We start from the raw sequence: 26,274 nt of genomic DNA on the forward strand, positions 1-26,274 counted from the left end.
GCCACGACCTTTCACTGGGAATCACCCTGCAGGGAAGGCTGACCCCATGGCTGTGAGGGACGGAGGGGGGTAGCTGCCCCAAGCAGGGATGGAGCCCTGCCAGGCCACCGAGCACCCACGTTCCCCCGGCCCTGGCCGGGGCACCCTGCCCAACAATCCCCTCCCCGGACAGCGGGGCTGTGCTGGGACCTCAGCTGGCTGGAAACCACCCGGGAACCCAGCCCGGCAGCTCCACAAAGCTGCCCCGAGGCGTTGAGGCCCGGCTCCCCGGGGCTCATGGAACCGCCACGGGAGGGCGGCGGCGGCGTCCCCGAAATGGCGGCGGCGCTGCGGGCCGCCAAGCGGGCGCTGCGAGCGGAGATGCGGCAGCGGCTGCGGGCGCTGGGCACGGCGGAGAAGCAGCGGCAATCCCGCCTGCTGAGCCGCAAGGTGGGTGCGAGCCGGGGCCCTCCGTCACCCGGAGGCTTCCAGGAAGAGCGGAGCCCGGGGGCGGGAGGGGAGGACGAAAGAACCGGGCCCGGCCCCGGCTCTCCGCGGGGAACCCCGCCGGGGGGTTTCCAAGCCCCGCTGGGAGCCCAGGAGGTGTCTCGGGGGCACCGCCAGCTCCTCGGCCGCTGCCCGGATCCCTGCTGGAGCAGCGGGGGCCGCTTGGCCGTTGTCGTGCCCCGTCCTAAACCGGCTCGGGAGCCGGCAGCTGCCCTCCCCGGCGCTGATCAGGCCGGAGCAGGGCGCTGGGAGAGGACGGGGCTGGGATTTCAGCCCCCGACGAGGATTTGGGGTGGCTGCTGCGAGCGGAGCTGCCCAGAAGGCTGTCACGCTGTGGTGGGGCTTTGCTGAAACTGGGGACGTGCTCTGTGATGAAACCCAGAGCGGTGGGGTTTCACGTGGGTTCGTGGTGGGTGTTTATCTTAAAATGTTCGTGTCGGCCTCGCTTTATAGCCAGTGCCGTGTAAAAACTTCGCGGCTGTCTCATCCTGGCCTTTTGCTTAACTGGCTGTAATTACGCTTCTGTGTCCTTCAGTGTATTTCTTCCCTGAAATTTTGTTTCCAATGTAATTTTTATACTTTAAAAGGTATCAAGCCGGGGTTACCTAACTGGTGTCATAGCACACAGCATGGGTATCACTGGTATAGTGTGTTCTTTTGAAATGTCCTGCTTGCATTTGGATTGCACAGTTTTTATATAGATGTATTTTATCATTTTAATAAACACAATAAAATTTTATTTTTCAGTCACTGCATGTAATAGAACAGTCATCCTTCTTTTTTTTTTTTTTTTTTTTTTTTTTTCCAGCACCAGAGTGTACTTCCAGATGATCTATGTTTATATTGTTATTTTCCTGCCAAAGGATATTAAATCATTTTATAAACTTTTCTTAATACTAATGTGTAGCCACTTCATGAATGTGACGTGAGAGCACAAAAACTTGGAACTCACATAAACTTTTTTTCATTGCTTTTATATATATATATATATATATAATATTAGATATATAATATATATATATGACATGCTACTACAATGCAAATATATTTTAATAATCTCACACCCTAGACTTAAATCACATTTTTTTCAAAATACTGTCAGAGCCCTCTGCCAACTTTATAAGCACCCAGGCCATATACAGAACTTTATGGAGCTCTCAGCCATGGTCTAACTGCAGCTGATAAACTCAGCAACAGGACACTTGTTTTTGTGGGTGAGGACATACTAAAAGGTAAAGCTTTCGTTTTGCTTAGAAGGCATTTGGAAATATGGCATAAGTTGATGTTATCATGCCATTTTAATATTATGACACAAGTTGAAAGTCATGAGCTTTCTGCAGACACAATGGTATTGCACAGCTGACAGAAAAGAGTCAGCTTCCTTATGGGAAGGTAATGCAGCTGACATGAAGAAATTCTTGAAAATGATGAGAAAATACTTGGAACAATATGAGGCTGAAAGTGTAGCTCTATAATGTATATCAGTAAGTGTAGCTAATAAAAGTATGTTATTTTACAGCACCTGAACAATATTTTTAGTAGTAAAATCTCATCTCAAAATGATCTTTAAATTCAAACTAAAATTGCTTAGCTTCTGGATGACTATTCTTTTTTAATGGGTCTATTCATGATTAAAGTCATGCTGTTTGCATGCTCTAATTCTGCAGCAACAGCCATCAACTGATGTGAACAAAGGGCACACAATATTTGCAAGTGTGAAAATTTTCTCACTCTTCTCAGAAACTGCTCAGGGTCTTAGCAGCTTCATCTCCACATTTCTGAAAACATTTGAAGTCATGCCTTTCTGGTAGCTTGTGGTTTTACATCTCCAACCTCACTTCTTTCTGTACTGCATAATCATGGTGTTGTTGGACATGTCAGAACAGATTTGACCTGTGTGGTGCCCACAGCACCTCTTTGACAGAGGAGAGTTTTGTGTTTCAGTTTCTCCATGCTGTCAACCCATGAAAAGGTTCAGCTCAGGAGCCCCTAAGTAACATGAATCACGGGCATTGTCTGGAGTCTGCAATTTGACTAAATAGTTGGTTCTTTCAAACAAAGGCTGCCATGGAAATTCTGTTGTTTAAGAGCTTAATCACTTAGTTGGAAAAATCCATGTGTAAGGTTGAACAAATTACAAAAAGAAGTAAAATACGCTTTTGAATTGTTAGGCACTTCTATGGCCAAGCAACACATTACCATAATTTGGGCCAGCGTGTTTCATTATATCTTGCCTTACAAAATATATCCATCTTTTGAATATTTCACCTGGGCTTTTAGCTGGTGTGCTAGAAAGAAATAAAAAAAAAGGAATGAGAACCAATTCTCAACTCAGATATGGGCATATATCTCTCAAAACAGGGAAAGGGCAAGGGGTAAAGCTCAGGAGAGCAGTTACCCTGCAGTTACGCAAACACAGAACAGAGGATTTGGTGTAAGCACAGTTTCTCAATCGTCTGATATTTCTGACAGCTTTTTGCAAGTGTGTAGAATAAGCATAAATCACATTTAAGTCAGGAAGGACACATTTGTGTTTGTCTTGTCTCGATGTAAGTAACAAAATACATAAGGCACTAAAGAAAGAGAAGACAAGCCTTTAAAAAAGCTCCTCACAAATTTTAATGTGGAATTTAATCTGGAATTGGGCAGAGACATAGTAAGGTATGAATCTGTTAACACTTTTTCACCATATAAGCATGTATTATTTTCCTTCCTACATTCGATCTTTCGTAAGTCCAGCACAGACAACCTCATGAAAATAAATTTTTAAAAAATGGCAAGGCCATCTTTGCATCAAGCTCTGAAATGCGTGCAGCAATAAGATCACCTATCAGAAGCAGGTGATGTTTGTAGTCATATATCTGAATTTGCTGGATGTAAGGCATTTTGGATTTTAAAAAAGAGAAAGAAGGGCCTGATCTTGCAAGACTTTGAGCTCTGCAGTCAACTGCTTTGATGCTAATTTTCTTTTGAGTTATTTTCATTGATGCACTTCTCTTCCTGCCTAGGCCCAGTTGTGAAATGCAGCATGTAAGAAGGGTGGAAGAAAAGGAATGCAAAATCCTCATGTCTTGTATAAGCTGGCAGTTCTGACCTGCTGCATCTTTCTCAAGTGATGTTTGGTGTTTGAAGATGCCTGAACTATGTAGCACAAATATTTAAAAGATCTGGGATGTCTCTAAAACTGTTTTTTGATAGCTGTGTTACATCAAAAGGTGTGTTACAATGTTTTGTTCACTTGGAGCAAAAATTTGCCCATTTTGATTTTGATTTTTTTGATTTTTGGTACGGAGTAGGAAACAAAGTCAGTTTATTCTCTCCGTGATTCATGGTAGTTTGTATCTCTACTCTTTCCAAAGTGTATTTTCCTCCAGTTGTGCTTTTAATTAAAATGACTTTTCGAAAACTTTTCATAAACTCATTACAGCAATTTCCTGTATAGGTGATTGGGCATTCAAGGTACCAAGAATCCAAAAGAATTGCAATCTTCCTGAGCATGCCAGATGAAATCCAGACAGAAGAAATCATTAAGGACATATTTAAGCAAGGCAAAGAGTGTTTCATCCCACGTTACAAACCTGACAGCAATCACATGGACATGCTAAAGTTATCATCAGCTGAAGACATTTCTTCACTTACTTTGACATCCTGGAATATTCTTCAGCCTAGTGACGATGACAGTGCAAGAGAGGAAGCTCTTGCTGGTGGTGAGTATTTTCCTCCTACATTGCAGGGTTGTTGATCAGGAGTAGTCAGGATGCTGGTAAGAAGTAATCAGATAGCGAGAATTAAACTAAATGTTATGCTTTGGTCTAACGTGTTGTGGTAGAGATGCTGAAGTCGATGTCAGCAGGTGCTACTTTCTCTTGCCTGTTTTTCTCTAACCTGTGCCACCCCTGTGATATGCCAGCAGAGCTGGCAAGAACAGTACTGCACAGTCGATGCAACTGAAGGTAGTCCTCCCTCCAGATAAATCCGCTCCCTGGTCCCCTTCCACGGACAGGCTCAATGCAATCTTGGCAAGCACAGCATAGGGCCTCAAGGAGGCAGGGGCTTGCTCGAAGTTACTTGGGCTGCCATTGAAAGTCATGGGGATTCGCAGATACTTTCAGACACACTCTGAGAACTTCAGTTTCCACTGCCTGAAAGGTGCAGAACTTTTCAGGTGATGCCTGTAGGCTGACAAGAGGATTTTCTGAAATCTTTGATCCTGCAAATTGCATTGCATGGATGAATCACAGTGCTGATGTGGAGCCTGCCCATGCAGAACAGCTTTCTGGACTGAGACCTTAGACTGAAAATAAAAGAACTTCATTGCAGGCTTGGGTAAACATTGCAAACTCTTTTCGATCATTGTCTCTTACATTTTTGTTTTGATCTTAAAATGCTGTCTCAGACACTGGATTCTTCACAGAGTTGGAAAGTTACAAGTTCATTTAGGTCTATCTATGACACATGTGTTTTGGTCCCAAAAGAACCTCTCTCTCAACCAAAAATTCCCCAGCTTTTACAGAATTGTAAACAAACTTACTTTTTCTATGTCTGCATTAATTATTTTCATTCTTTTTGTAAACACATTAACGTCTTCCTGAAACATCTGCAGAAATGTTTAGTGGATCAGGCTTGAAACCTCAGGCTGGGGGAGTTTTCTCTAGATGGAAATTTACCATGCAGACAGCTTCTACACCTCACAGACTCACCAGCTTTTTAATGCTCAGTACAGGAACATAGAATTTATATGAATCTGTTTGGTTGAACTGGGTTTTGTGTTTGTTTTGGGATGCCAATGTGCTTTCCCAGAAAACTGCCCTATAGACAATTATGCTGGAAGCATTAGCTCTAGTACGTAGTCTTCATTTATCAGCATTTTCACTGTGTTTGCTTCTCTTTGTTGTTTTTTTTTTTTTATCACTACTTCTTTCTTAATGCAGAATCTTTTCCATGTCCACAATTTAGGTAGCAAGGGATTTAACTGCTTCATACATCTGTCTTCTTTCCATTTAACATTTTGCACTGTTACTTGTTTTCCTTTTTTTTATTTTTTATTTTATTTTTTTTCTGTAAATTTTTATATATCGGTGATATCTAGTGGCTTTTGAAGTTAAACCTTAAAATGTCCAGGGTTCTGTTGATTCAGCCTAGCTAGGTATCTGGGACAAACTTCTGCACTACTAATGAGCTGCTGTTAGTTGAATTTAACAAGTCTGTTGCAGAGATCACAAAGTAAACATATAATTTTAGGTGTAATGGGAGCAGGGACTACAAGGTGCAGAGTGCACTGGGATGGACCTGCTGGAGATGGCCCAGATGTGGCACTGAAGATGCAGGAAGGCAGAAGCAAGCTGTGGTACCTGGCTAGCCCTGGAGCTGCTGTTTCATTCTCAGCACCAGGGTATGCTTATGGGCAGAGAGCAACGCCAAGAGAGCTACAGTGGTCCTGCGAGTCCTACATTTAGGCTGCTGACTGCAGTGAGAGATCAGGGGAAGAGTTGTACGAGGCATTTCACAGAGATCCCATGTGTTGCGTTTTGAGGAGCATAGAGTAATGAGAGTGCATTTGCTCAAAATTACTCAGACTTCTGTTTTGATGTAATGTTTGAAATGGTACTGTTTTTCTGATCAGCAGTTTTAACAACTGATATAAGGCCACGTCAGTCTTGTCCTGTCTGAAGCTTGAGTTTAGTCTGTTTTTATTCTATAATGCAGGAATAATTTGTTGTGGATTGGAAGTCAGATCCTGATCCTTTTTCCTTCGAAAGCTTTCAAAGATTAGAGAGCAAGTTTATTTATTTATTTATTTATTTGCAGTATTATATAATCAGACACATACACTCCAATTTGTCCCCACAGAAACAGACACCATATCTCAGTGCGTCTTTAAAATACTTCTACTATATTTTTGTGTCAGTTATATCTTTTGAACTTTGGTACATTTGCAGGAATGCAAATTGCCTTACTACTACATTTGTCCTTCATTGTTGGAATTATGCATGGATGAAACATTTATCTTTGTGATGTTATCAAATACCGTGGTGATCTGAGGCATTTACATTGTTATAAAAAGATGACATGGTGTTATACTAGTAATGTTCCCGTTGCTTGCATAAGTTGCTATGTAATTTCCAAGGAATACCCTGCAGGTACATAAATAAGTCATGTCACTACTGAGTGCATTCATTTTGCATGACAAAAAAGCTTAAATTCAGACTGTCCTTAAAACTTTCCTCTTTTTAAGGCAGAGTTACTGTGAAGAACAGCTCAAATGTAAAACTAGGTATAATTTTTGCATCATTTCCCAATCTTTGGTAGTACTCGCAGGCTGTGTTTACTAGACATGAGCCCCTCCTCTGGGAGATGGTCTTTTTTTCTGTTGGATCAGGATTTACCTGTTTTCATCTTGACAGCACAGCACATTACACATGGTTGTCATAAACAAAGATCAGTGTAGGTTCTGTAGTAGAAAGGCTGTTGTCTTCTCTACCATGCATGAATAACTATTTTAATATGAAAAGTTCCTTTCTTTAGACTAAGTGGACACAGAAAGAACAAAGGTGGAAGAAGTTCAGATATTTTACTTGGAGTAAGAGTGTATGTAAGTGCACAACTTATTTGATTTCCAGGTATGCCCACTGAAAGATTTAGAGAAATTTTGGAACAATCCAGTGGTATGTTTTCTCAACAGGGCTGAATTCATGTGCTTATATCCATGTCCACCAGAAATATAAATATGCACTGGTACAGATTGTTGCTCAAGGTAATACTTTTGATGAAACTTTAGGCAGGTTGCAGCAATTGTTTACACGAGCATAAACACCTTGCACAACTATGGAAGGAGTAAATCAGATAAAACCATGCTCCCTATTTGTTTCTTATCATGACTCCTACAGAAATTTAAAGGACACCTTCCCAGCAGCTCTCATTTCAATGTGGTTTAGGGAGGCGGTGTGATTCAGCAAGCTGGACATGGGTTTCCTCATTTGTAATGTTATTTATTATTATTTAAATGTACTCTGAGTGCTATGGGTGAAAAGCCAAGTCATTCCTCCTAAAAAACAATTATTCTTACTGGGACTTGCAAAAATTGATTGGGCTGAATATGTTCCTGTGGTAAAATTTTTGGAGGTGACTTCTCTGAAGGGAGTCAAGTGACCAACTCTGGCCTCAGGGATCTCAGCTGGAAGTCTTGTCTCCAGTGCATATTACAATTAAATGTCCATAAGCAAATTGTAGACTGGTAGTTGAAGATGTACAATAAATTATAGACAACTTTTAAAACATTCACCTGGGTGATGGAGAGAGGATTTTTGGCCTAGATTCTTGGTTTTGGCTGAAATGGGTATTAGAAATTGTGGCTCTGAATCTGCTTACTCTAGCAGGTTGCGAGGTGCTCTGAAGAAATGCAAGAAGCAGGATTACACATACAAACTTAGTTCATCCTCTATCTGTGTTTTACTGCCCCAGTCTTCAAGTAGGCCATTACATAGTCCTTGCCCATTGGATCTGGGGTCATTCAAGATAAACCCCGATGCAATGATGTAGACTCTTTCAAAGATGCAAAGGTTGAACACTGTTAATGAATGCTACTAATAAGTATGCATTCAGTCATTTATTTTCTCCCTTTGTTCAAGTTAGAGCTGCAGGCTTTTTTTGCTGTGCATTATTCAAACTATGGTATGACACAAGTCTTCATTTCTGTATGGGCTCTTTATCACTATGATGTTCAATTACTTAAAAATACTGCCTGGCAGTTGCTGATGGAGGACCAGCAGAGGCTCAGGATCCTGGGTTCCAGGCTAGGCTGTGGGGAGGAGTTGCCCCCAGTGAACAGACTCTTTTGCCTGTCTTTCCAAACAATATGGCTTCTTCTCTGTTCCCTCCAAAGTGATTGCTTCCCAGGCTTGTCTCATCCTTGGGCTGGACCTCCCTTTTCCAAGTTTTAACTTCTCTGCCAGCAGAATGCCTGCCTCCGTCCCTCCTGCTCTTTGCCCAGAGTCTGTGTCTCCCTCCCTGTGTCCTTCTTGGCCTTTCTCACCATACTGCCCATTTCCTCTTCCTCCCAGTCATAGGCTGTCATTTCCTGGGCAGCTGGGCCAATGTAAATAGCTTGGCACCACCACAAGGAAGGAGATCATGTGCTTTCTCTTCTTTCACTTGTCTGGGTCCAGACATATATGATTCCCTGTCCCAGTTTTCTCATTTCCTTCCTCACTGGTGTGGCTTCTTTCTCATTGCTTTAGGAAACAAAAAAAAAAAAACAAAACAAAACAAAAAAAAAAAGCAAACCAACCAACCAAACAAACAAACAAAAAAAACACTTTTTGGTTAAATAGTACTTGTACTAAACAGCACAAAAGGGATTCTGGAGTACTGTGTTCAGGTCTGGGGCCACCAGTGCAAGAAGGACATAGAAGAAACTTGGAGAAGAGAAGGCTGTGGGGAGACATCACAGTGGCCTGCCAGTGCCTAAAGTGGGCCTCAGGAGAGCTGGGGCGGGACTCTTTGTCAGGAAGTGTAGTGACTTTAGTTTAAAATAAAAAAGGGGAGATTCAGATGAGATATTTGGAAGAAATTCTTTACTGTGAGGGCGGTGAGGCACTGAACAGGTTGCCCAGAGAAGCCCTGTCCCTGGAAGTGTTCAAGGCCGGGTTGGATGGGGCCTGGGCAACCTGGTCTGGTGTGAAGTATCCCTGCCATGGCAGGGGGTTGGAATTAGATGATATTTGAGGTCCCTTCCAACCCAAACCATTCTGTGATTCTGTGATACTCATGCAGAGTTTTGTGATCCTTTCTTGTTGGCACTTGCCTTTCTTCTTGCCTTCTGTTTGTCCCAGCCCTCTGCTGTGGTGCCGGTACTGTTATCCATGTGGCTCCACTGTGAGCTGCACGGGGAAGCCCTCCACCTGTTTGGACTGGTGCAACTAAAGGCCTGGCAAGAAGCTGGTGATGAGGGGTTGCATAAACTGGTGACTTTCCAGAAGAAATGTTAGTGAAACTCCAGCTCTCATTTCCTTCTATGTTTCAGTTCCCAGTCTCGCCCCAGTCCGAGGGACTGGGGCAACCCCTGCAATAAAAGTCCTCCTGAGTCCTCACAGCTCGGAGCGTGGATCTGAGCCTGCAGCTCCATGTGCTCTTCTTCGCCTCACTGCTGGCCTATGGAGTCCTCCCTCCCTGTAATTTCAGCATATTCCTACCCCGGCCTCTCTGTGGCAAACTGGATGGATGAGCTACTCTGGATGAAAAAACATTTTCTTCCTCTCTGCCTGTTTTGGTTGGGAATTTTGTAACCCAGATAAGTGAATGCATCCAGTTTGCCATGTGGCCATCCTGATGCAGGGTGCGTGGCGTGGGATTGAGTAGCCAGGATGGAGGCAATGTCCCTGGCACTAGTTCCTGGTGAGCTGTGGGGCTATCTGTGTGCTTGCAGCTCCAGCAGTGGTACAGAGGGTGGCATCCTCAGAGAGGCCCAGCATTAACCCTAACAAATCTTTCCTAAGCCTGTGCAAATGGCAGATTTTCAAACATTTACAATATTTTATAAGACCAACTCAAATGGATTTGAGTGGCTAAAGCCACATTGTTGATGCAGAGGCTACTCTGATCAAGTTTTCTACTTGCCTCGAAATGTGGAGCAATAGAGGTTTCCTGGTCATTTTTTTGCTAGCATTGTTCTTAGAAATTAGTGAACCATTTTGCCTTGAATAAAAAAGAACGTAAAAATCCTTGGTTTGTCATAAATGCCCAGACTGAAAAATATAAGCGCTTGGAAATACAGCATCTTATATATTTAATGGGGAATGCTGAATAATCTGGTACTACTCTCCTGGAGCATAATGTATTTCTGCTTCCAGAAATGAATGCATTAAGATCTGGACCTGTATTTTGTAATTTAATTTGGAGACTTCCAAAATTTTTAGTGTTGGAAGCAGTAGTGGCCTACTGATCACAATATTTGTGTTGTCTTCAAATTAATTAGTGAGATGCTAACTAGATAATCCATGATATAAATACCAGAGTACTTATTAAGGAAAAATCCAAAGTTCAAAGTGAGGAAATGCTAACATATGCCTATGAGTGACTTACTGCTTCTTCATTTTCACATAGCCCTTTGTACGTTAGCTTTTGTTGTTAGTTATATTTTTCTGTCCTTACAACCTGCAGAATACTTTGACCCTTGCTGTAACATAAATGACAATAATATGCTGGTAGCAGGAATGGACAGGGACAGTTTATTTGTGTGGATTGTATTTGGTTTATAAGAGCTATTTACACTGGGAAGTGTGAACCTCTTCCAAGCAAAATGCTGTCTACCTCTAGACTACAATTCCAAGCAGCTCCAAGTAGTTGGAAATTTTTCCAGGATGACCATTAGCCCCATTTTAGACTTTGCTATTGGGATCTGCCCTGCAGAACATTTTAGTCTGTGAAAACTCTGTTTCACCTGTCATTAAATGAAAGTCTCACAATTTTGTTGCACATTCGAAGAGTCTGCATGTGCTGCCAGTACTGATTGCCTTTTGATGACATTGCTATTCTCAGTCATTCCAAGTTTTAGCAAAGTTCTTTAGAAGTGTGGCTGAGGTTGTGGCAATACAGTCTCAAGAGGAAGAGATTAATTTACAGCTGCAAAGTAAAATAGGATGTAAAAAAAGATAATGGGTTAGAACCCACTTCCCCTCCTGCTCCCCCCCCCCCAAGAAAAAAAAAAAAAAAACGCACCAGAAATTGGAAGATTTTGAAATGTAAGGCTCATGAAAGTTTAGAAATAAAAAGCAGTATGAAGAAAAAATGAAGTGACTTGAAGCACAGGGAAGGTCTAATCAGCTACTACAAACTCATTGAAGGTTGTAGAGCTGTACATGGAGGCATAATGGGAACATACAAAATGGTATTAATCATTCTGAAAAAACGCTTGTGGTAAATAATACTTGCGGGTAACTGTGACATATTTAAGTGATATACGCAGATTGGAAAGTATCTGGAATAAATGAAAGACAGGTTTGTGGAAAACAGACGTTAAATATTACTGCTTAGTTAAAAAAATTGTGAAGTGATTGAGGGTAGTATTAGATTTTCTTTTCCTCTGGGAGTCTTGATTAAAACTTACAGTACAATATATGTCAAGGGGTAGATTACAATTTAACATCTTTTTACACTGGTCATAAAAAAGAAAATCTGAGACCATGGGATGAAACAAAATTGAAAATCAAGGCTTAGCTCTTAATATAATTTATTTTTTAATGATATGATCAGAAGTTTGGAATGAACTTCTGCTTGGAGACAATGAGCCGTAGTATTGTGATATGCATGAGGAGAGCGAATTCAGTGCAAGTGAGGCGTTAACATTCTGGTGGTGAGTCTACTTGTGGAGGGAGGATGCTTCCTCCACACAGTGCAGGGTCACAGTACTGGCCATTCAGTCCAGCATCATGAGTTTTACAAGATGTAGGAAGCCTCGCAACTTGTAGCTATGTTGCAATAGCTGAAATTTCTTCCTACCACTGCAGCTGCGGTTCCTGGCTTATCCTTACAAACCAGTTCTTGTTTTTCTTGACCTGTGGGCATTCTGTTCATTCCTATAAGCAACTATTTTTATTTCTATTAAGCCCTTGCCTTTGCAACCTTCTGACAGCAGTGAGTTGTAGTCAGTTAGTTTTAATGTGAAATATTATGTTCCTTGTTACGTTAATATTACATTATGTTCCCATGTTATGTGAAATATTATGTTCCTTGTATTCATTTTAAATTTGCTGCTTTCAAGTTCAAGTGATACCTCATTCTTCTAAGATCAGAAATAAATAAGGATGTTTGATTTACTTTCTTTTTATTATTCATTGTTTAGTTAAGCCTGCATAATATCAATTGTACATTTTGTTCTTTACTAAATATTTTCTGTTTTCTTATTCTCATACAGAAGTTTTCTAGATTTGTAGCAGTTCCACCCATTGGCCTGTCAGCCTTTGCAATTTTGGAGAAAATAAGCCTGAAAAAACGTTTTATGCCTAGGTGAAGAAATGTTGTGAAATATGTGTAATAACAGTGTACAAGTTAATTCTTTCTGTATATGCCGTAACACTGCTTTCAAATCAGCTCACTGGACAGGCGTTTTTTACTGGGTTCCACACAAGTATCCCACAGCTACAAGTCATTACAAAAATGTCTGTTCCAGTATTCCAGATCCATAAAACAGACAAGATAATCTAAAATTATTCTGTATAAGGTGTTCCCTAACAAGAAACACTAGGAAAATACTTGTTTGGAAATAAAATAGTTCAGGTTTTGGACCCAGGTGTGGCAGCAGCTGCTTCCCCCTATGTTTTCCTGCATTCCAGCCTTTAGTTGCAAGCTGCACGACTCCGTCCCCAGCACTGGGACTGCTGGCCCCTGGCTGATGCCTGCCATGTGGTCTGCACCAGCTTCCACAGCTCTGGAGCAGCCTAATGTGCTGGGCAAATACCCATACTTATAGCTGGGCTTCTCCCATTACTTTTGTTTAGAAACATTCATGCTATGATTACAGAGAATCTCTTCTTTCAAAGACTTTTGGATTAAAAAAAAACACTTTGAAATGGGGAAGTTGATGTGTTTCTGTGGCATCACTTTATAATGCGCTTTCGGTATTCTTTAGTCCTGAATTTCCTTGGTGCAGACTAAACCATGAACACTGTGGTTTAATTTTAATACTGTCTGTTCAGAGGTATCCTGCAGTGAACCCGGATGTCTGAGAGCTCTGGAATACTCTGGTTTTTTGCTTTTGTTAAGGTCATTAAGGCTTTAAAAGTGCTTTTCTTTGTAATCATCCTAAGTGTAACATCCATATTTGCCTTCTTGCAGAAAACATTTGCCTTGCACTCAGCAAAACAACTAAAAAGATTACTTCTTCTGTCATCAACTAATGTTGAAGGAGAAGTGAAAACAACATAGGTGCAGGCTTTAAATTCATTGCAAGTGACTCTCAAGTCTTTTGTTTCAGAGGGCTGTTTTGCTACAGTGTGAGTAGTGGTATTGTCATTTTCTTTATACTGTTTCCTAGATACAGGAGTCTTTCAAAACCAAATAAGAGGTCAGGTTGTTCTGTGGAGTGTGGCATGGGTCTGTGTACCAGACTAGTACAGGGGAAATGCGAACATGCAAGTATCTTTGGCTGCATTAACTAATCCAAACAGATTTTTGTCTCCATTTATTTTGCTTTTTGGAAAGGAAGTGGAGGCACCGAGCTTGTCTATGTGCCTTTGCTCACATAATCTGGATAATCTGGAGGAAAGGAGAGGACACCTTTACCTGCTGCTCACCTGTGTACAGTGTCGTGGATTGAAGATGCAGTTTGGTGAAACAGCTGAGCCCTGCAGCTGGTGCCTGGAGGGGCAATCCTGTCTCCTTTTCCTTCCTTGCTTCCAGCTCTGTTCTCCCCTTGTCCTTCCAACAACGCTGGTGTCATCTCTGGTGAGCAGATTTAGCTCATGAATCTGGCAGAAAATTATTATTATTATTATTTTTTTTCCCTAAGATTGGTTTTCTTCCAGCTTAGTGGGCTATTAAATCAGGTCAGCATTTTTCCGTCTGCAAAAGATTTGTCTTCCTGGCACAGGTGATCCCTGCACTCTTTGCTGAGATCCAAAATACTCTCATTTCCCCTGTACGGTGGGAAATCCCTTGGACCTGGCAGGGAGCTGCTGGCTTTCAGAGGGCAGGATTCACATGCTGCTGTTTCACAGTGTAATGATAGCTTTCGGTCTTCATGTTGGCATCATAACTGGATTCAGTTCTTGCTTGTGATGCCTTTCATGTGTAGGGGACAGGAATCAGTTTTTGGTTGTAGATGGAGGGCAAATTACCGTCCAGGAGCGATGTGAAGCCCTTTGCCGGCAGGTGTCAGTATTCCATAGATTTACTATGGAGCACGGGTGTCATTTAGGCAGTTTTCCTATAATTCAAGTCTCATCCAGGCATCGTCAAACACACAGAGAGCTGGAGGGAGGTGGAGGATTCCAGGGATGGTGTGTTGTTTGTTTGTTTGTTTGTCTGTTTGTTTTGGTTGGTTTGGGTTTGGACTATTTTAAGCTGTGCAAGTTTTAAAAATAAAGCCTTGTGATGGAAGAAGCTGGATTACTCAGCTGTTGTGATGTTAACATGTTTGACACTAACAGTGAAGATGCTGTCACCTACAAACCAGCTGACTACATGTTCAGCAAACGCTGCCTGGAAGGATGCCTAATGTTTCTATCAAGTGGTGTAGCTCCTTACAGGAGTCAGGTTTATGCGCTGACAAAGAAGTTGATGATATTTCACAAGCGATTCTCTGTATTTTATGATAGGCTATCTGCTGACTGAGTCAAGGGGTGTTGGAAATACTGATAGTGATACATGATGTGTTGAAAAAATCCCCAGATGATTCACTTGTGTCATATTTTGATTTAAAAATATCCAGACAGCACCAAGCAAAAGAAGACCAAGAGTGAAGAAATGAAGTGTACATGCACATGTATCAAGTGGAAGTATTTAAATAAGTGCTTAGATAAACACTATGGGAAATGTAGCTGATAAAATCTTAATGAATCTCACACAAGCACACATAAAGATGCACAAATATCCTTGTGTTTTAGGCTGTGGCAGAGTTATGACAATCCCAACATCAACAGTTCGAGCTCCCATGCCTTGTTAGTTTCTCTGAAGGAGAAACTCTGCAGTCAGCATTTACTGATTTAACAGGATGTGTTGATGTGCTCTAAAGTGGTTGTAATGCAGTTTGTTCTCTCTTCGGAGTTGTTCCTTTGCACATCTCATTTCAGAGTATTTTGGTGGTTTAAAATCACAGGAGAACGCAGGTGCAACCATTAAAACCAAAAATCTTTCATTGCCCAAGTTTTCCCAATCAAACTGTTCTAACTGCTCAAACGTCTGAATAGCACAAGTAGGTAAGTCATTTTTCACAGACTGGTAACTAAAGCATTTCTAAGCAATGATTTCCTTTACTTTGAATTTGCAAAACCAGACATTTTTGTAGGTGGCATTGAATGATTATGGTTTATTTACTGTGCCTTTGCCAACTTGATGAATAATAGCGAAATAGAAAAGAACTAGTTCAAATTTTCTCTTAGGTAGACATTTGGCAAATTCTGAAAATGAGACACTAGACCTCAGCTGACAATAACTTAAACCTCAGGGGAAATGAGTGTAATGGTTATAACCTCACTCAGCCTTCCCACATGGTGAAACCAGCCAGAATTTGAACAAGTCTTGCCCTTATACAGTAGCTTCACTGATGACAGATGAAAGGATATTTATTTGTGGGGCAGGACAGGGTTGTTTGTGCAGGGCTGAAGTACCACATCTGAAGCTGTGCAGTGCCCTTAACCTCTCAAATGCTTTGACACTAAATTTTGTTTTAAATAAATTCAAATTAGAAGGAGGATGTTTACTTTTCTGAAGATTAGTAGCACAGCAGCTGATCAAAAGGCATTATTAGTGGGTTTTGCAGGTTTGATAACAGGAGAGGGACTGACACCACTCCGTTGTTTTAAACCTGTGTGACTGATGGCTATCATGTAGCTTCTCAGAGAGAAGTATAAATATTTTATTATGCCGTAGTTCAGGAGGGCAAGTGTGAACTGTGGAGACCAATGTTTCATGCTGACACAAAGCACAGACATGGATGAGCAGACAGATAAGTGCTGAGTTGCTCCGTGCTTGTTTGTAGATTCTGCTGATGGTTCTATTTTCCGCAAAATATTTTATTGAAGCAATAACAAAAGCTGTCCCAGTCATTCTGTAGTGGACCAATTACCTGTGGCACATGGATGGCAGAAGAGATAGTCTACTTGACGTATATATGTGTGTAAAAGAGATTGGTGGGCCACGTGTATGCATGGTTGTGGATGAAATGTTGTTTTCCAGAAGACAAAAGGACACAAAACCTTCCTGGTGCCTGCAGTGCCCTTAAACAAACAGGAATATAAATGACACAAGTGAGTGCCCCTGGATGAGGTGACCATTAGCCTTCAGGACCTCACGGTGTACCCCGTACCTAGACCATGGGCATAGCCAGTGGGACCTGGTGTGCAGAGGTGCCTGGGGAGGCTCTCCTCGACCCTCTGGGTGCTGAGGGGCTCAGCTAGCCCTTGGCATGGGTCTGCAGGCAGCCACGCTCTGCAATGGTCTGTTTTTTGATTTCTGTGCCTGGCTAGTACAATTAAGCATCTCTCTGGCTTTCCTTCTTGGGGGAAAGACTGTCCATTGAATAGTTAGAAGAAAGGAGGTCCTGCTGAAGTGCTGTGGTACTACACAATTAAAGTTGTTCATTTAATGGAAACACCTGGAGGAAGAGCTGGTGTCTGTGGTTTAAAATGAGCTGTATTTTTAATCTAATACGAAACACAACTTCTCGTCCTGTTAGGTAACTGTGTTTGGGATCACAAGGAGGCTACAGAGTGAGCACTCTAGGAAAGCTTTAGAGGAGAGCTGTTTATGAGCAAACAACAAATACCTACAAGAGAAAAGAATTGATTTTCCTCAAACGTGTCAGTAACTTGTGATACTTTCCATGTAGTTCTCAAGGTCAGTGCAGAGGGGACTCAGTGGGGCTATGCTGATCTACAGTAACTGAGGATCTCATCCTTTGTGTTGTAACTTAGGTTTCAAAGGAGATGAGGATTCATACTGAGCTTCTGATATTGATTTTCAAAGGCTATGTCATGTGAGCAAATCAGAAATGAAACTCTTACCAATATTTCTTTTTCAGGGATTGTATTTGCATTTTAGCAGACTGTCTAGGGCAAAGTTAAACAGTGTACTTGTTTATGGCTGGGATCACTTGTGCTACTGGAAAAACTTGCCATAATTGGTTCTGGATGAATGACTTTTTTTCAAATGCTTATCAATTGCAGCGAAGGGTAATGCTTTTGTCTCCTTGCTCATTAGATTGGGGTGATAATGCCACAGGGCTTCCAGAGCACAGCCTTTTGCTGGTGGCAGGAGTGGGTCCTGAAGGACATGAGCCCCAGAGGCCGGGAGCTGCGGGATCACGGCTGGCTCAGGTCCTGCCATCAGAGCAGGGTGCTGTATGCTTTTTCTTTACCCTTTCCTGGGCTTAGTCAGGATAATGGCTGGTTTTCTCTAGAAGCGATGCCAGCTCCGGGAAGCACACATGCCAGTGGTTCAGGATTAGGCCTGTAGTGAACAGATTTGTCATTTCCCTTTCTGAGCTTCTACTGAGGCAGGTGTGTAATAACAGAGATGCTGTGCTTGAAACCAAGAGCAGGTTTTTTCCAAAGGGCAGAAAATTTGCATCTGGAAGGAAGTACTGGGCGGTTAGCAACCTCAGTAGTGGTACAAGGGGCACCCAGGGCATTCCAGGGGGAAAGCTGAGTACTGTTTCTCTGCAGCATAATTGAAATATTTACTTCTGTGGAGTTGTTTTCCCCGAAGTCTGGTGATTAACCGAGAGCACGCTGTGTTAGGTGCTGTGGAAAGAACAAGATGATGATCTGAGTCCTGCAGAATATATGTTGAGAAGCTAGCACTTACCCAAGAGGCCTAACTGTGCTGATGCTGACAGTAATTAAAGTTATAGTAATGATTCTGTCATTAATTAGAACTTTCTCAGTTATTCCAACTCATTGGCCCATACCCTGTATGTCACCAAGACTGATACTTTCAATATTAGGATCAAATGGATTGAGTTAATGTTTTCTTCTCTGCTGGGGCAGCAGATACAGAGGCAGCAGGCAGTTACTGTGTCCTTTTCATTCTGAAAAGTAAAGTTTTCCTGCATAAGGGTTTGCTTTTCCTCCATTGTGGTCTTTGGTAGATCATAAAAGCACCAAAGTCAGCTTTCATTCCTTGTAAATGAACACCTTTCAAGTACTTGTCAGCTCTGCAGAGGCTGTGCATAGACTGATCTGACACTGCTTATGGTGAGCATTGTGCAGAAAGGCGCTCCTTTTCTTTAAACAGAAAATTGTTCTTGGCCCAGTTCTTCATGGCCCTGCACCTTACGTAACCTTTTATATCTGAGCAAAGCAGAGGGAGTCCCTAATGACCACTGTGGAATGAGCTGTGCTTGGAAAAAAAAAATAAAAAAGCAACTGCTCAAGAGCTCGCTGGTGCCTCAGGCACTGTGCTAGGAGAGCCCAGGCATCTCGTGCGGACGGGGCAAGCCCTGCACAACTGCTGGGCCTGGGGGAGAAGCTCAACCTGCAGAGCCACTGCTGGGACAGGCAGCGAAGGCACACTGAGCTGATGGCTGTCTGCGAGCATGGTTTTCAGAAACACTTTGAAACCCCATTCTCTATAGGGACACGAGCTGCTGCAGCTTGGCTTTTGCCTAGTCCTCCTGCAGGTGCTTGGGTGAGGATCAGCAGAGTCCTGCCTCGCACTGCCTCGAGCATTTTGCTGTTCCACAAAACAAGCGGCAGCAAGGGATGAGAAGCTGGGGTTGCAGAATACTACAATTTCATCTTCTATTAGGACTGTCCAGCTGTGGAGGGGGAGATAAATGTCCCTCTTAGCGGGATGGCAGGGGGCTGGTGGCACCTCTTCACATCAGGGAGGAGAGAGGCCATGCTGGCTGCTCCATCTGAGGGCAGGCCAAGGCCCCAGCAGTCTTTCCATGACCTGTGTCTGGTGCACTGTGCTGGACTCTTCTATAATTAACCATTGTCAAGAACACTTCAGAAAATGCCGGTTGGCATTTCAAATAGGAACATCAGATTAAGGAGAAGAGAGGTAATGAGGTGCAAGGAGAAAATCCTTCCCTGGGGATCAAATCAAACTTGATATTATCATAAAGGGTAATGAGAAATGCACTGCTGAACTGAGGAAATTCACCGCAGCTGCCGAGAGGAAGCGAAACTGTGTATTCCTATTTAAAACAGCAGAGAGAGGATGCTAATGTTTCGGTCTGCTGGGTAAGTCAGGGGACGCACAGCATGCACACCTGCCTTTTGCATGTAGTTTTGCCACACATTTCCTGAGTCCTCGGGCCAGTCATTTCACTTCTCAGTGTAGACATAAGGTATGTAGACATAGATGTTGCATGTCAGTGCAGACAAAGTGTGCCTGCACACCCACATGGCAGGTTCTGAAGCTGTGACTTGATACTGCTAAATATAGCGGGGCCTAGTAGCACAGACTGGTCCTGTCCCCACTACACAGGACTTGGCTTGTCTCCCAGCACGAGGCCTTGTGGCAGACCATCACGGCAGTATTTTTGTAGCAAGAATCTGAAGATTTGTGTGGCATAAACTGTTATGAGGCAGGAAAGCCTGTGTCTGGAGGAGCAACACCAGTTTGGATGGTGTAGGAGGATCGTGCGGGGTGAAAGGGGCCAGACCTGCACACTTCTCTCTTTGCTGCTCACGGGTACTGGCAGAGCCAGGCAGCATACGAACAGATAAACAGTGTGGACCACCTGGGATCCTGTAAATGAGCTTGCTTTCTGGTCCTGCTTTATTTAGCTGTATAAATGAAACCCATGTGGCCATGTCAGCACGGCTGCATGCCCACGTTGGTAAGTCAGGGTGTATTATTTCACACCCGGTGGTACACAGTTGAAAGAGCTGTAGCCACAAGAGCTCGTGTCACGGGTAGAGTGAGTATTAGGTGACTGTCTTCATAATTGCCAACCTTACTTGGATATCCTGTAGCTTAATTAAAGTTTATAAGAAGCATTGGTATTCTCTTCACAGAAGACCTGGGCTGGCGCAATGTATTGTTGCTTGTGTGTTTTCAGCCCTCAGCATTTTGCAGACCACCTGAGGGAAGTATTCTGAGAGAAGTACTGATTAACCATAGCAAAAGACCTCTCGACAGTGGTTGTGCTTTTCATGGTTCGGTGTCCTGGGCTCCTGGCCTGTAGTCACAGGAGGCTCAGGGATCCCCAAGCCAGCAGTTAATGACAGTAGGCACGTGGGGGACAGAAGGCATTACAAGGAGAGGGACAGAAGCTGCTGGCCATCAGGAGGCCTCATTTATACCATTTTACAAGGCAGTAAAAGCTGATGGGGTCTTTGATGCTCAAGAACCTCCTCTCTCTTCTCAGGGACAAAGATGTGGGAAAGGAACAGGCCTTCAGGGCATCCTGAGTGGTGCTCATGGTGCTGCAGGGCTGGAAGGGCTAGTGAGTGTGAGGAAGGCCACATGCCTGGAGGGGCAAGCCGTCCTTCCCCTCACCTGCCATCCTGTTGATGTATGCTCACTGCTGATAGTAATCTTATATGTCTGCAATCTTGGTCTCATCTCTGTGTCACTCTCATCCAGCAACAGCTCTTCCCCCGCGCTGCCGCAGGCACCGCAGGAGGTTTTGTTGCTCCCCAAGTTATGTGGAGGGAAAGTGTTTTCGCCATGCAGCTTTCTTCCATTCCTTCTAGCTCCCAGGGCAGGATTTGGGGCTAATACTGCTTGAACTGCCTTCAGGCTCCTTGCAGGGTAGCTGTGTCATTTTCCTACTGAAAGTCTTGCTTGGTATTTTACTTAAATCTTATGCAGTGTGAGTTGTGTGGCTATCAGTGTGTTGTGAGTCAGAGCAAAGGCATTCAGTGTCACTCTGCTCTAGTAGAAAAAATATAACGGTAACTATTACAGTATTTACAGCATTGTTTTTTATATTGAGATTTGCACAAGCTTGTTTGAGTTATACGGCATAAAAAATCCATGATTATAGTGGAGCTAACTCATTAAAGCAGACTCCATTTCTCCAGAGAACCCAGAAGAAAACACAGTGCTTTAATACATCTGAATTCACTCGAGTGTGCCCTGTTCTATCAGTTAAACGACACAGAAAATATATTTCTTCCCTGCACTGTTCCTGCCAATTCCCTCTTTCCTTAGTGCTTCCCTGGCTTGTCTCCTTCCTGTCTGTAATATAAATGTAAAAAGAAATTGCACCTTTTTCCTCAGCAGATTTGCCCCTTGTGTACATTCCTACCTGCCAACAGTAGCAACGGCAAATGTTTTCTGCTTTTTGCCATGAGTCACATGGAGAGAAAACAACTAAAAAACATGTACGCCAGAGTGTGTTTCTTTTTAGACATGATTGGTGCTTGGTCTGCACGGGTTCCTGGGCCACCTGTATGCCTGTGCAAAGCCAATGTGAGGCAAGTCATGGAGAGAACAAGGAATGAGCACAGGATTAACTGGGAGAGGATTCCAGCTGCAGAATCTCCATTGCTGACCATGCTAATGGGGAGAAGACGAGCTGGTTTCCAGGTCCTAGTCTATAGGCCTGAGAATTGGCAAGTATCTATTTTTATTTGAACACTCAAGAGATTTGACAAGGTATGTCCAACATGGTGTACACGGTGATACCTTAAAAATGTCATCCCTATCCAAGTGAGACCATATTTCTGCTCTCTTGCCTCTTTTTTCTGTTTGCTATTCACCATTTGCCAGTCTTAGGAAAAAAAAGTTGATTGTGGTGTGGTAAATTACTGAGGCTCCCTTGCAATTCAACCAGTAATATTCTGTAGCCTCCCTGTTAGCTAATTCCCTCCTCGTATTTCCTTGACCTCTTTAAAAAATATATACTTCTTAACTGTATGATGTTAGATTTACAAGATTAATCTTCTCTAAGCATCGCATATGCATTGCCTTGCATATTTTATGTCCGTGTCCTAGTTTGGTCGGGTCATGATGAATGGGTGTTCACATCAGTGACTCTTCCCTGAAGGATGAGCAGTGGAAGGTGATCTCCAGGAGCCTGAGAAGTATGTGCAAATGTGTTGGTCTTGTGTGCACTTTCAGCATGCTCTTCCAAGCTGAGTTCAGAGCTGATACTTGGTCTCTCACAAGGTTCCTTGGAAACTGAAAAACTCTGCTTAGCTCTCATTCTCTCAGTCCATGCTCCCCTGTATCTCCTTGAAAGCTGAATGTTGTCCCTCAGCTAGATGTGGTGAGAGTTCAAAGTGGCAGTAGAGAGTTGGTTTGGAAAAATACTGATGCATCCTAGCTCTGGTCAAGAAGCAGAAGGTAATTATAAAAATGTTTCTTAAAGCAGTATTGCTCCTATAAGGAAGAAGCAGTGGACTGAGATGCAGTATTTGTTTTCTTTCTAAACTCATCTAAGCTGTGTTTTAGTTTGCACTAGCTTTCCCCTGCCACTCCTGCTTTCCTCTTCTTAAGTGTCTGTCTGCTGCAGCAGCAAGTAATGAAAGACTTTATTTGCATTGTGAAACTAGTAAGTGGTGTGTTCCTGGGTTCAGCGGTCAGTACCAGGCCAGACAAGCTCATTTGTTTAGGGGATGTCCTTGCAAGACTTCTAACACCAGAAACACAAGCCTTGCATAGGGGATGAAACCTCCGTGCTGGCTGCTGTGCGCCAGGCGGGTGCCCGTGCCCTTTGCCTGGTGGCAGAGGTGTGATCAGCTCCTGAAACAAGTGGGCAGCAGCCTGTAAATTAGAGCACTGATGCTCCTGGCATGATGCTGCTCCACATCTGGTGATGGAGTATGAGCAAAGAGAGTGAAAAGGGCTTACCTGATCCCGTCTCTTCTGTCTGGAGCTGGCGGGTGGGATCTTTAGGCAGGGTTTCCCCAAATGCTTGGATACGTTTTGCCCAGATAGCTGGCCACCTAAGCAACTTGCTTCAGTATTTTAACTGATTCTGAGTTCCTATTTAACCATCTCAGAAGGGTCTCAGAGAACCCATACAGTCCTCTGTAAGGAGGAAGATTCAGGGAAGGCAGGCAGAACACCTGGGTGTGCTGCTGGAGCAACACAAATAGCTGGAGACCTGGCAGGACAGTCCTTTAGGAGAGGAACCGTGTGAAGAGACAGCCCTTCAAAGCTTCATCACAATATAAGAGGGCAGATAACCACTTTCAGAATACTTTTTATTCAAGCCTCTTTGAGTCATAGCATCTTACAGTTGTGTCAAGAAGGTACTCTCTGTCTTACACATCTTCTTTTCATTCTTTTTTTCCTTTCTATTATTGTGCCTGATGTAGAAGTTCATTTGATTTTCTGATTCTTCCTGCATTTAATTTCTCTGAGTTCAATCTCTGTCTAGATTTAGAGTCATAATCATTAGTATTTGGAAGTGTGAGGCTAAAATGATATAATAAATTTGTTATAAGGTAGATTTTTTTTTTCTTTCTTTCTAGCTTTTCAGGGTCTAATTATTTTACAGCTGATCTAGTATGCAATTGGTAAGATGAAAATGTAAATTCACAGGTTTAGTATTCAAGGTATTTTTCATCTGATCAAAGAGAGGGAAGCATTTTGCAAAACACAAAGCTAGCATTTTTGCTATGTATGAAATTATGTGGATGTAGTCCAGCCATCAGGAAATCCACAGTGCATCCACTAATGTTTATTTCATTTTTTCTACAGGGGGTCTTGACCTTATCTTCATGCCAGGCCTTGGGTTTGATAAAAAAGGCAACAGATTGGGAAGAGGGAAAGGATATTACGATACCTATCTTGAAAGATGTATGAAACATCCCAGTGGAAAGCCTTACACAATTGCCTTGGCATTTAAGGAACAGATTTGTGAATCTGTGCCCGTGGCAGAAAATGATGTCCAAGTAGATGAAATCCTTTATGAAGACCACTGAAAGTATCTTGATACCAACCCACCTTCGGAGTGACCAACCAAAGACTTCAGATCCATCAATCACAACTTTTTAATTGTCATATATGACATTGGGAGCAATAAAATACATAATTTGTATTCAAACAAGAAAAAAAAACACAATGTAAATGTGGTAATAGTAATGCAGATTGCATTGATTTGCTTCTAATTAGCAAATATCTGGAGTGAATTCTTATTCTAGAATCAATAGAAATAAGAATATATGACTGTTTTTGCAGTAGGAATCATTTCTTCTCATCATACTTGTGAGGAACAAGCTACTTGATACCTAACAGTTTTATTATTCCAGTTTCAAAGTGAACCATCTACTGATGACATTTCTTGATCCATTCTGATATTTGTTATGGCAAACGTTCTTAGTACTGAAATATTATGTGCATCTTGTGAGCAAAACAAGAAACCATCAGATAAGTCGTAGAGTAAGCTGGGCCAAAACTGGTGATTCAAAGTAAGTTTTAATTGATTTTAGTGTATGCAAGTAATGTTGGTTATTTGGCTCTGTGATCTCATAATAAAAATAGTATCTGTTAAGAACAAGTTTCATGTCTATGACTTTCATACATGTTTGTTTCTTTTATCTGAATATAAAAATGTCATGTGGTCTTAAATGTGGGCAGGGAGTTCTTAATCTGGAGAACAATTTATTTTTTTTTTTAAATAACATTCAAAATTACTTCAACTTCTACAATTTTGTACATGAGCCCTTCATAACATCCCAGAATATTGTAGAAAGCATGGGAACTGTGTTAAAGGATGAGACACTAAGAATTGCAGAGAACAGTTTTTATGGATTGATTAAGGTTTTGGGGTGGGAGGTTATTATTTGCCCCAGGCAGATTAACAACAGTATGTACGTAATTATGCTTTAAGTGTAATGACGTTGAGGGGCAGATTGGAGGAAGATGGACACCCATTAGTTAGGTGGATGTGGCAGAGACTATCAATCCTCCAGACCATCCTGGAAGTCAGCAGGAGGACCATCAGTTTTCCTCTGCAAGCTGTCCTCATGGTAACAGGACACGATATTTCTGACTCTGGATCAATTACAGGCAAAATTCTGTTTCCATACCTAGGTCCAAAAGCCTTTGCAGGCATTGCAGAGTTTTTGCCATGTAATCATGGATCACTGTGTGTTTGCTTCATGTGTGAACTGGAACTAGGGCAAACTAAAGCACGACTCTGTCTTGGGGTCTATACAGTATCTAAAATGTGTGTGCGCAGGAAAACTGTAATGCCCATTCAGAGGGAGGATGGGCAGGGAGGTTTTAAAGTAAAACAGGTTTGGGAATTAAAGGCCAATAATAGGTGATAACAAGGGTGGCTCAGTTTCTCACCTTCCTGTGCTATTAATAATCCTACCTGCCTTCTTCAACATGACTTCACTTTTCCTATGCATGTTTAATCCCTCAATCAATAAATCAGCGCATTTATTTTAACCAAACTAGTCCATGTCATCATTAAAAATTCCATGAATTCTCAAGGACCAGATGCAGACCAGAATGCCCTTAAGACTTCGTCCATGGTAACTGTCCTTGTGAACAAAACCATGCCTACATGCGAACGTATGAACCTTTCCTCTCAGAAAGCTGGTATTCAATTTTATTTCCATTTTGCCAATAGGGTAACTAATTAAAACCCTCTTGTTCCGGGGTTAACAGAGCTTCGTTAGCTCTGGTCTCTCTGGCCTGTGCTCCCTGGTGTTTCTTTACCCCATGCTAACGAAGGTCCATCTGCCTAGGATGAGCAGGCACCTTCAATATGGGCCTGCTGGCCTTCCCACCAGCGTGCACAGCAAAGCTGCGGCCTGAACAAGACAGCTGGTAGCAGTTTACAGCACGGGCTATTTAGTAAAATGATGGTGATCAGACTTGGCTGCCTGTCGGTTCTTTATCAAACTGAATCCTTCCACCAAATGAAAGATGCATTTTCGCACTTGGTGTGTTGCAAACTATGCAGAATAAGTTGTGTTCAGGTGTCATACAGCGTTGTGCACGCAGAAGGTGAGATGATGCTGTTGGTGCATGCAGCAGAGCGTCCTCCAGCTTCTCTCAGCTCTGCAGTGCTGTCAGTTGTACTGCCGTAGAGGAGGAAGGCAGACTCTTAAAATTCAAGACCTTCAGGGAATAAATGCGAGAAAATTGGACTTTTTTTCTTTCCTATCCTGGCATTGTTTTAATCCCTTCTTCATTTCTGAACTTTTGTTG

At 42.5% G+C, this 26,274-nt stretch overlaps 1 protein-coding gene across 1 annotated transcript; it reads left to right on the plus strand.

Moving 5' to 3' along the window:
- The first annotated feature begins 228 nt into the window (after positions 1–228).
- MTHFS (methenyltetrahydrofolate synthetase) lies at positions 229–24,607 on the plus strand. Its single transcript, XM_035336122.1, has 3 exons — positions 229–429; positions 3,929–4,193; positions 23,809–24,607. Exons 1-3 carry the CDS (start codon positions 277–279, stop codon positions 24,030–24,032), a joined length of 642 nt encoding a protein of 213 aa, XP_035192013.1. The 5' UTR covers positions 229–276; the 3' UTR covers positions 24,033–24,607.
- Positions 24,608–26,274: the final 1,667 nt, after the last annotated feature.

This window comes from Oxyura jamaicensis, chromosome 10, assembly GCF_011077185.1.
Source record: "Oxyura jamaicensis isolate SHBP4307 breed ruddy duck chromosome 10, BPBGC_Ojam_1.0, whole genome shotgun sequence".
Lineage (NCBI taxonomy): Eukaryota > Metazoa > Chordata > Aves > Anseriformes > Anatidae > Oxyura > Oxyura jamaicensis.

What these genes read in the sequence shown, in the direction of transcription:
- MTHFS (XM_035336122.1), top strand. Translation starts at nt 277, where the DNA reads ATGGAACCGCCACGGGAGGGCGGCGGCGGCGTCCCCGAAATGGCGGCG. An exon ending in CCCGCCTGCTGAGCCGCAAG is followed by an intron (nt 430 to 3,928) that starts GTGGGTGCGAGC and finishes TTTCCTGTATAG; the next exon opens with GTGATTGGGCATTCAAGGTA. An exon ending in AGAGGAAGCTCTTGCTGGTG is followed by an intron (nt 4,194 to 23,808) that starts GTGAGTATTTTC and finishes TTTTTTCTACAG; the next exon opens with GGGGTCTTGACCTTATCTTC.